Genomic DNA, 11,518 nt, shown 5'->3' with positions numbered 1-11,518 from the left:
CTGGGCGGAAGAGGAAGTGAGGTCAGACTCTGCTCTGCTCCCGGAGAGACCTGACAGCTCTGCGCTCTGGAGCAGAGACACCATGATGGAAGGAGGCTAGAATCTTCCCGGTAAGCGCACCTTGGGTAAGCTTACACACATCATTAGAAATGGGCTAGTCCAGGTGCGAGAATTAGCCTGTAAGGGCTAGAATTCAGGGGCCAAGCAGTTCTCAAATGAATACAGTTTGTGTGTTGTTATTTCGGGCATGAGCTAGCCAAGCGGCCGGGGTGTTGGGGACGCAGCCCCGCCGCCGCTTCTTATTTCAACACATGTTCCTGACTATTGCAACAGCCACACCCTATGTAATTAGAGTAGTTGATTGTCTTCTCTCTCAGTTTTGAAATCATCAGGACTGCAACTGTATTTCTTCTCTTGAGATTGATTTTTAGGGCCTGACTTAAAAATAAATGTTTAATGAATCATCTAGAGAACAAAAAGACACATCCTGATACCGAGTCACCACTTCTGCACAGTGGTAGGGGCCCCTGGAATGAGAGGTCTTTCTGCTGAGATTGATAGGAAGCTGGGAAGCCTCCAGGTTGAGTACAAGGTTCATGTTGCCTTCATTGATACATATAGGAAAGTGATCTGGGTTGAAAAACATAGGGACTGTAAAAAACACTCATTCTACGGTATGTTGGGAAGACCTCAGGGCCAAGGCCACTGTCATGGGGAGTGGGGATGGTATCTCTGGGTTGAATAAGAAATTTATCAGAGAGAAAGTATGGTAAGAGAGAGGATTGGTGGGCCATTTGAACCTGTGAAGGGTGAAGAGGATTGAATCAGAGAAGGTGGAGAAGTAAAAATTCATAGCTCCATCACATAATCAGGCACATAGAGACAATTAGAAAAAGGTGATCAGATTCAGCAGTTAGATGCCACTGATGACCTGTATCCTTTGCCTTGGAGCCAGCTAAGAGTGCTGCTGGTGCTCAGAACATGTGTGCTCATGGGATCCACAGATACTCACAGAACCATCCTGGGGGCCTTTGAGATTTTTCTCTGCTGTCCACCCCCATTCAGCTGAAGCCACTTGATATGGCAGCAGAACTTAATGCAGAAAGTGGCTACCATGAGCTCCATGTCTGTCTGGACCACCATGTACTTCACTCCTGTCTGGGACACTGGGTGTACTATATCCATTGGGGAAAGTACATTTGTTTCTTGATAATTTTGCATCACCTGTGTCAGGAGTTCTTCATCCTGAATCTCATAAAGACAATGGAGTAAACCCAGAGAATATGGTTGATGGCACAGGGTTTCCTCTAGGATATACCATTGTAGGTCCAACTTTGTCTTCAAAGGCAACCTGCAGGCAAAGATCTTCTCCATTTCTCTCATTCCATTTTCACTTAAAAGACCAAATAGGAAGCGCACAGTGGGTGCCTCAAACAGGTCATATCTTCCATAGATGTTCTTCAGCCTTTCCATAGTTCCATAGATTCCCATATAATCATGTCTCTTCTCATTACAATGCAAGATCAATGACATTGCTGCAAAAAACTCCTGGAGACACAAGTGGGCAAAGCTGTAACTCAGAGATCCGGGCTGCTTTTGAAGGATACCAATCTTCAGGAAAGTGACAATGGCATTGCTACCTAACATTTGGATCCAGAGATCCCTCTCACTGAACAGGGTCCTTCTTTGGTAGATCCCCTTAGCAGCCAGTGAGCAGAGCCTTCTGAGCTGGTTCCCCAGACCATGACCTGAGAGAGCCTGGGAAAGGTATTCCAGGCAGAGCTCTGTGGTGGTCTGTGAGGTCAGTGAGAGGTCTTCTCCCCGATCCATCTGCTGCTTCAGGCAGGTGCAGACCAGCCAGGACACCCAGGGCACCACACACAGTGTTGAAATCACTGGTTTTGATTTAACCAAGCCGAAAGCTGTAATTGCTTCTCTTTCCTCTGTGAAATATTTGTGAATATATCTCTTCCGTCCAGCTTTGGAGAAACCCAGGACTTCTACCAAACAAGGCTGCCTGAAAGAAGGAATAAGCTTCTTCAGATCTGTGGTCCGAGCTGTGAGCAGCAAGTAAGCCCCAGGCAGGACAGATTTTCCCAGCAAACTGCCCAGCAGGGTGTGGACTGGCTGTGGCTGGCTCCAGTGCAGACAGAGCTCAGGATTCTCCTCCTTCAAGACCCATTTAGGCTCATCTATGCCATCTAGGATGAAGAGCAGCTTCTCAGGGTGAGACAAGATTTGCCTGATGGGAGTTGTGGGCACAGTCTGGTCTTGTGCTATGAGCTCAGCCAGACTCAGCTGCTTGCACTGTGCCAGCTCTCTGCAGCTGAAGTAGAAGACATGCTGGAAGCGATCTCTGTAGAGCTGGCCTTCCTCCCATGCTCTCCTCACCTTCCTGGCCAGTGTTGACTTCCCAGTCCCAGCCGCCCCCTCTAATACAACAAGTTGAGGCTCTTCCTGGGTATCTGGGTCTGGGTCAAATAATTCTTGGATTTCAATCAGATGTCTTCTCTTTCCTTCTTTACTTTTATGCAAGCTTTTCCCCTTCAAGGTCTTCCAGCCTCTTGAGCAAGGTTTTGGTAGAAGTAGTAGCTGAATGAAATTTTGCAGGATATTCTCTGTTTTCCAGGACTTAGTGTGGTAAAGATTCTCCTTTCCTTTATGCTGATGTGTTTCTGAAGTGAATCACAAATTAGGAAAGAAAGATGGAGCATAAATAAATACATTAGAGTTGTTTGATTTTGATTAGTTCTTTCCTTTCTCTTTTCCTTTCACCCTTCAACACCTGGATGAATTTAGGCATCTGTCTAAACTGTACAGAAGACTGACTGTGGGTGCTGGGATATTCTTAAAGTGCAGTACAAAGAATGTGAGCTTTAGAGTAGAAGAATCTAGTTCAAATCTTTACTTGATTAATAATAATAGTGGTGTATGATGTTTATTCACACTTCAGATATTTATTGTTGTATTACTCTGTGCCACATCTGCTCTAGTGGTTGAAATTAAAGAGTGAGTTTACAGACACAGCTTTGTTCTCTTTGTTTATGGGATAATCTCCTAGCTCCACTGAGCTTCTGCTTTCTCATCTGTAATTTGGGGCTGTGGTCTTTCCATGTAGGAGGCCATGGAATACTGGAGAAAGCTATAGACATTAAAGTAACTGTCTGCTTCTGAGAGATCCCATTGGTCTCCACCATTTCAATCCTGGCAACATCATTCTGTAAGTTCTGAGATTCTAGGTCTGAAGGGATGGTCTTGGGATGCCATAGAATTGATGTCTCAGGACATAGACTTGTCCACTCTCCCCAGTGGCCTGAAAGCCCCAGACATATTTTGTACTGCTTCCAGATATCATTGATTACAACAAGCCTTGATTGTGGCTACTGTTTGGATGTCTTTTGTCCCCACAGAAACTCAGGTTGAAACTAACGTTGAAACTCCAGTTGTCAGTATAACAGCAAGTGGACAAGGGTCTGGTGTGAGTGTTTGGAGTCTTGGGGGCGGGCCCCTTATTAATTGATTAGTACTTTTCTTCTAGGAATGGTAAGCTGCTGTGGGTAGGAGTTCCCTTTCTCTCTTGGAGGCACCCACTTGCCTGTATACTTTTTTCTTAAGCAGAGCAGTCATAGTCTCCAGTCTTTGACTTATGGACTCCAGAACTGTAATTAAATATACAACTTCTAAAAACAAACAAAAAATTCAAAAACCTAACCAAGCAACCAACCAACCAACCAAACAAAAAGCTGCTGAGCGCCATGGTGTACTCCCATAGTTCATCACTCAGTAAACAGAGGCAGGGGTCAAGAACTCATGGCCAGCTTTTCCTAATGGTAATTTTGGAAACCTCCTGGGCTATAATCATTCAGTCAATCAATCCATCCATCAATCAAACAATCAATCAACAAGAATAACAATAGTTACCCAGACTCCGTTCCTTGTCAATGGAAAACAAACTAACATACTTGCTTTCAATTTAACCTGGTCCATCATTAGCCACAGCACAATTGGTTGGTTTCTTCCTCCTGCCCTACCCCTTTCCTCCAACAAGTGCATCTGAGGACTCTTCTCTCCAGGTTTGGATCTGCACACAAAGCTTATCTCAGCATCTACTTTGGAAGGCGATCACGATAAGAGAAATAGGAGGATGCCCCATGAACCAGAATCCAAGCTCATTCCTCAGCACCTCTGGTTGCCCAAAGTACAAGGCATCTACTTGTCCTATCTTAGACAAGGTGCTGGAGAAAACTTCAGAGGAGCACAGAACATAGCATCAGTTCACACAATGAGCTCTTGAAAAACTGGCTTCAGCCAACTTGCATCTGAAATGGGATCTATAGATCTGTTCTCATTGTCTTCAGTAGGACAACATCTACTATCTTCTGAGTGCAGCACGCTGACCTCTCATGTCTATGGCCAAGATATACCTGGGTCAGGCCATTTCTTCCAAAGGTGCCAAGAGAGGGCTCAACTTTTCCTAGGCTGTGCTCTCCAAGACCTTTCAGCTGTGATGTATCTATTATTGTAGGACCCAGCCATGACAAGCTCGTGAGAGACCTGAGTCTCAAGGACCACAACTGAGACCACCCATGTACCACCCAGAAACAGACCACCCAAAGGAAATTCCTAATGTTCCAACCATTGTAGACAGGATTACCTGTTAGAACACATCCATCACTTTTCACCCTAACCTATGTTACTATAAAATCACCACCCCAACTGAGCTTGGGGCTCTCTGATCGTGCCAATGCGTTGGGTACATGGGGAGTCCGAGAGTCCCTGTAAGAACTTGAATAAGAACAAAGGCTCTTTGCTTTTACATATGGGATTCAGTCTCCTTGTTTTTTGGGGGGACTCTGTGAATCTGGTCATAACATTTTGGGGCTCTCCAGGATCTCAAAGCCCACTGGGACCACCACTTTGTAGAACCTTCAGCCAGCTGTTAAGTTTTCTGTATCTATGTTTTGTCTTTCTGTTTTGGATATTCTTCTGTAAGTAGGCCCAGAATCTGTATGAGTGTGTAGATAGTCTGAGTAGACACACTTGAGAACACCACAGACAGGGTACCTGAGAAGATTTTCCAGGGTATATTATTGATCCCTCTTGTTAATTTTGGGTCCCAGGACTCTTCTGTATGAGATCAAATCTCTTTGGTTTCTGTAAAAGAAAGGAGCAGGTTGCACCTGCATTTTGGCAAGGAGTTGGCATCTTTAGTTCCTTTTGCCTCCAGGCACCAGGAGGCCTTTGTATCGCCTTGTGAGCTGTTTTGGTTTTTTGTTTTGGTCTTTTGTCCATTCTCCTTCTGACTTACAAGAGTGATGTAATGGGACAGACTCAAATTACGACTTTTTTTTTTTGCTTTGATACTAGGTCATTTACATGACTTTAGAGATAGGGCCATAAGCATAAATTTTGAGATTTTAAAAGGTGGGTATATTTTCCTAAAAGGCATAGAACAACCTCTACCACCTTGATCATTTCATTGGAATGAGGCAGTCTTGTCCCATAGCCCAGGGTCAATGTGGGCAGCCATACAAGCAGGAGGCTGCAGGGCAGCATGATTGTGTGGGTGGGGCAGCTGGGCTATGCAGCCTTGTAAAAATTTAGCAAGGTGGCCAGCCACAACTTGCAAGCAACAGGTATGCATAAAAATGATTTAAAACACTTGGATTGTTTTTGATACTGCAGGAAGACATTTAAGAGATTTTAATTTTGTAATTTTGTTAAGAACAGTTTTTAAAATATTTCTAATGGTGAGATTGTCCTTCAGGGTTTCTGCTTCATGAAAGACTCTGCCAGACATTATGCAGAACACAGAAGAAAGTGACTGACAAACTGCTAATATAGGCAGAATTGTCTTTGAAATTTTTTGCTTCGTGGAAAAGCAAAAAGCCTGGGATATTATGATCCTGTAGGCTAAAGATGGATGCTGCAAAGATACAGAAGAACTTTGGGTGACTGTCCATGCAGTGAGATGTCTCTGTCAGTTCTAGAGTTTTTGATGCTGCTTACAATGCACTCTCTGCTTGCTTATGTAATATTATATCCTTCTGGAGTCTTTGATGGAGTTGAAGAATAAATAGATACTATAGTTATAGTTTTCCTTAGTTATTATAAAAATATTGTAACTATAATTCTTGTTTGATACTTCTCTTGTTATATGTAATTTTACTATGTTAAAGTTAAAACATTCCTTTTTATTTAAACAGAAAAGAGGAAATGGTGTAGGAGGTCCTTCTGTCTTTGTGTTGCTTTTATTCGTTAGTGAGTAAAGAAACTGCTTTCAGCCAATAGCAGAGCAGGGCATAACAGAGTTAGGTGGGAAAAACTAAACTGAATGCTGAGAGGAAGAGGATGGAGTAAGAGAGAAGTCATGTAGCCCCACTGGAGACAGATGCTAGAACTTTACCCAGTAAGCCACTGCCTCGTGGCAATACACAGATTAATAGAAGCGGGTCAAATTAAGATGTAAGAGTTATCAAATGAGAAGCTAGAGCTAATGGGCCAAGCAGTGTTTTAATTAGTATAGTTTCTGTGTGATTATTTTGGGAGTTTGGGCAGCTGAGAAACAAATAAATGACCTCTTATACAACATCCATCTGCCAGATTTCATTACTTTGAGTACTCTTTGGGTTACTCCCTACAGGAAGTGGTGTTTGGTTATAGAAAGAGCAATTAGGACATCTCTTTATAATCTCCTTAGCTTGCTGCCCTGTAATAGAAAACTCTTTAAGTCTTTGCTATTAACATGATGTTTCTTATGAAATCTTGAGGCCTTCAACCAATAATTAGTCAATTTCTACATTACCTGGAGCTAGAGTACCTGGCTGATGGAGGTGGGTTATTTGTCTATCTGTTGCTTTCATTGGTTAATTAATAAAGAAGCTGCTTGGCCTTTGATAGGACAGAAAATTAGGTAGGCGGAGTAGACAGAACAGAATGCTGGGAAGAAGAGAAGTGAAGCAGAGTCACCATAGCTCTCCTCTCCAAGATGGATGCAGGTTAAGATCTTACCAGTAAGCCACTACCTTGTGGTGCTACACAGATTATTAGATATGGGTTAATCAAGATGTGAGAGTTAGCTAGTATGAAGATAGAGCTAATGGGCCAAGCAGTGTTTAAAAGAATATAGTTTCTGTGTAATTATTTCCAGGGCTAAGCTAGCTGTATGGGAGCCGGGTGGCACATAGCCCGCTGCACCATTAACAGAGTGGCTGCCCAATGTGGTAACTAAACCCACTTAAAAACCTTAGAAGGCGTAAAAAATAAAAAAAAGGGAGAGAGAGTTTAACACAGCTTTTTGCTCTTTGTGGGTGGCTTGCCACAAAGAAATTTTTCTGACTCTGCAACAGGAAAAAACTGGCTGTTTTAAAATGCCGGCTTTCTTGGCTGTGCCACCATCACAATCTGTCTGGCTCTTGTGGGAGACAGAGCTTTTGAATGGAGCATTTGGAGTAAAGTGCTACGGCTTGCTTGATGGCAATGTGGACTGCTGTGTGCCTGGAACTGTGTGTGGCTCAGGGACACCAAATGGCTCTGAGGCAAGAGTGGCTCAGCTCTGCCATGCTGAACTGTGCTGGCCTCAGGCAGGAACTATGGTAATTACTGTAATAACAGTGTAGTTAAGGTTTAGACTGGGCAGGACACAGGCGGTACCATATTACCGCTACATGGTGCAACTTAAGTTTTTAAGAACTGCTTAACATTTTAAGAAATGCTCCTGGATAGTAAAAAAAATTACAGATTTACAATAAAACAGATTCAGACATAAAAGACCACTAAATGGATTACAGTGTTGGATGAGTGTACGTAGGCTTGAGAGAGAGAAGAAAGAAAATATAGAGAATAAAGTTAAAAAGGTAAAGTCTTTAACGAGACAGAATAAAGTAAACTGATAGAGTAAAAATAAGTGACGTAAAAATGGAAAATTCACAGAGAGTCTGGATTATGTACATTGTGTTTTCTTTAAAATTTTTGACTGTGAAGGAGCTAAGTATAGAGAGACATTTCATTATATGGGCTGCCAATTGGGAACCAGAATGGATATCATAAGGGTATTATGACTTCAGGATTTGGTTCTAAGGATATGATGCTTTGGAGAGAGTCTTCTTTTGTTTTCACAGAGGATGAGACCCTGTGGATTGCTTCTATCCCAATATGGTATGATAGATCACGCCCTCATGAAAGGTTGCTGTGAACACCCTCAAAAAATTACTTTGCTCAACTGCCGACTGAGATGAACCTATCAGACAGGTTATCCCATAAAAGACCTGAATAAAAGCACCCCCATTCAGCAGGAAGCAGTTTGGAGAGAAAAAACTGCGCCCATGTTCCCAAATATTGTTTATAAATGTTCTTTTACATTTAAAGGGGGATATGATATAGATATGAATAATTTGCATTGGTATGGATTTTATGGTCAATTTTGTTATATGTATATGTATTTCTGATCTTGATTAAGGTATTGTGAATGTGTAGTTCATTTAAAAATGTACTGTATAATTAGGAAATATAGGTTGTTAATGGATAATAGTCAAGCTTGTAGTCATGTTAGTTAGATTTTCTAGATGTGCATAGATATAGAAATTCTTCATATCTTTCAAAGACTGCAGAATATGGCATTTAATGTTTTAATAACTTAGGGTTTTTCATGACAATGAGACACATCTGCTCCTGGCAGCACCAGTTACTTCATGAGGAAGATGGGCATCTAAGAGGCTCCTTATGGAGTTTGATAGCCATTTGGGCAAGAAACTGCTCTTGCCTGGACTGTTGCATAAACTGGATACAAAGAACCCACAGAAAGAGGACTGCTGAACTTGCCTAAAGGTGAGATGTTTTTTCAGGGTTCTTGACTCATGAAAGAGTCTACGAGACATTCTTCAGGACAAGCAGAAAGTGACTGAACTATCTTTGAAATTTCCTGCTTCATGGAAATGTCTGCTGGAAACTATGGGCCTGTAGGCCGAAGATGGATGCCCCAATGGTACAGAGGAACTTTGGGTGACTGTCTAGGAAGCGAGATGTCTCTGTCATTTCTAGAGTTTTGGAAGTTGCTTATTTCTTGTTTGCTTAGGTAATATTATATCCTTCTGGAGTCTTTGATGGAGTTGAAGAATAAATAGTTATAGTTTTCCTTAGTTACGATAAAAGATAAAATAGATATAAATATTGTAACTGTAATTCTTGATGTATAACTGTTTTGCTATATGTAATTGTACTATGTTAAAATGAAAGCCTTCTTTTTTGTTTAAACAGAAAAAGGGGAAATGATGGAGCAGTCCGCTGCTCATCAACACCTGGCAGAGCCATATGGGATCAGATGTGTGTTATGTATATGGGACTAAGCCTACTCCTGATTATATCTTGAACCCAAATGAATAATAAAGTCAATTCTGTACAATCTGGTATAAATCCAGAAGTTTCAATATGCAAGAGAACTCTTTCTGCATATTGTAAATCAGTAACCATATTGAGAGGTTCTTTATAATCCCTTAGTACCATGAGAATAACATTTAATTCTGCCCTTTGCACATAATTATAAGGACTTTGTTCCACTTTACTTAAGTTTTCTGATTTGTAACCTGCCTTTCCTGATTTATTTGCATAAGTATAGAATGTATGAGCTCTAGTTATTGGTATGTCATGTACAATATTGGGAAGGATCCAAGTATTTTTCTTGATGAGGTTAATTCTATTACTTTTGGGATAATTGCTATTAATCTCTACTAAAAATAGCATAAGCTCTTTGCCAAGGTTCATTGTCTTCCTATAATTTTTTAAAATTTCATCAGTAGTAAAAGACACTATAATCTCTGCTGGGTCTTTTCCTGCTAGTTGACAATCTCTCAATTTTCCTTTTATAATTAATTCAGAGATCTTTTTCACATATGTTTTAATTTTTTACTTGGTTTATGTGGTAAAAAGATCCATTCTAAGATAATATCTTCCTTTTGCATTTAAATTCCTGTAGGGGAAATTCTGGAAGGCAATATGACAGGAATGCAATTAAGATTTGGATTCACCCTATTCACATGTGCTTATTGTAATTTCTCTTCAACAACAGTCAATTATTTCTCAGCCTCAGCTATTAATTACCTGAAACTATTTAAGTCTTTGTCACCATCTAAGTTTTTGTTTCAATAAATTATTAGAACAGGTGTTATCCCAACAGCCAGTTGTAGACTGGAAATGTCTCCTAATAATCTATGAAAGTCACTAAGAGTCCACAACTGGTCTCTTCTAATTTGTCCCTTTTCTGTTCTAATTTTCTGTAAACCTATTTTATAATCTAGGTGACAGAATCTCCTCTTTGTATGTTTTCAGGAGCAATTTATAATCCCCATTTAGGCAAAACTTTAAAAAAATCTCTTCAAACATTCTTTCTAAAGTACATGTTAGAATCAGATTGCAAAATGTCATCCAGGTAAGGGTAAATTATAGACTTAGGAAATTCTTCACATATTATTTCCAATGGTTGACTTACAAAGTATTGGCACAGGTTGGGACAATTGAGCATTTCCTGTGGGAAGATGGTCCACGGGTATCTCATAGAGGGCTGAGAATCAGTATAAGTAGGCACGGTGGAGGCACTGGTGATGTTAAATCCTGTCCTTGTACCTTCCCTTCCTGCTCATCAGCTCTGATAATTTCCTCAATCATTTTAATTCTTTTTACTATTGTCTTTTATAAAGTCTAAATCTTTTGGTCTGTATATATTTCTAGTGATTTCACCTAGCCTCTAGTCCTCATTCTGCACATGTGATACCAAGGTCTAAAGTTTCTCCTTTAAAGATAACATCTCATCCTTGGACATTATTTGGAGAGCATGCATATTGCCTTCCTGGAGCGATACTCTATCTGCTAACCTATCATAACTTTTAAACAGATTTTTATTGTCAAATTCAACAATATGGATTCTTTCAGATAATTTCTCAGTACCCTTTGATATGGATTGAATTTTGTCTGTCAAATTAATGTTATTTTTTAAATAGTATTATTTTTTCAGCTAAGTTTTGATTTTTGATGGTATTAATCTTGTCAGCTTGTTCATTACTAGTCTTTAAAGACTGTATCATTTTTAAAAGTGCCTGCTTGTCTCTGTTATCAAACCATTTTCTTATGTATATACTCTGAAAAAAAACTAAGCCCAATATTGAATAAATGGATATATCAACAAACCATATAAACCTTGCAGAATACCATCCATAATATTAGCAAAAAGGTTATTAACTTCCTTGATGGTAATATTGTCTGCAATTATATAACTTCCAAGTTAATTATTAATCAAATAGTTACCTTTGTTATGAGATTTCGGTAAATTGTTATAGTTGTAATAATCTTTATTGGTCAGCAGATTTTGTAGTTGCACCTGCATGGTGGTGAGATTCAATGGATGGTGGCATAAACAGTCCCACATGTTGGTGCCTGGTTAAATACTGACAAATATGCTTTGCTCTTTGCTTAAGAGCAATTAAATCAATTCCATACATGAAGAGAGGTGCTTTTTTTTTTTTTTTTT

General features: G+C 40.2%; 1 protein-coding gene across 1 annotated transcript in view; it reads right to left on the bottom strand.

Moving 5' to 3' along the window:
- LOC126513956 (NACHT, LRR and PYD domains-containing protein 1a-like) overlaps positions 1-11,518 on the bottom strand; it is a 123,839-nt gene that overhangs the window by 74,378 nt on the left and 37,943 nt on the right. Inside the window, exon 4 of the mRNA XM_050162583.1 lies at positions 1,013-2,675. Coding sequence (XP_050018540.1) covers positions 1,013-2,675 — 1,663 coding nt within the window. The remainder of the gene's footprint in view (positions 1-1,012; positions 2,676-11,518) is intronic.

Source organism: Alexandromys fortis, unplaced genomic scaffold (assembly GCF_014885135.2).
Source record: "Alexandromys fortis isolate MF-2015 unplaced genomic scaffold, M_Fortis_MF-2015_v1.1 scaffold_84, whole genome shotgun sequence".
Classification (NCBI taxonomy): domain Eukaryota; kingdom Metazoa; phylum Chordata; class Mammalia; order Rodentia; family Cricetidae; genus Alexandromys; species Alexandromys fortis.
This window is presented reverse-complemented; position numbering and strand designations above follow the sequence as displayed.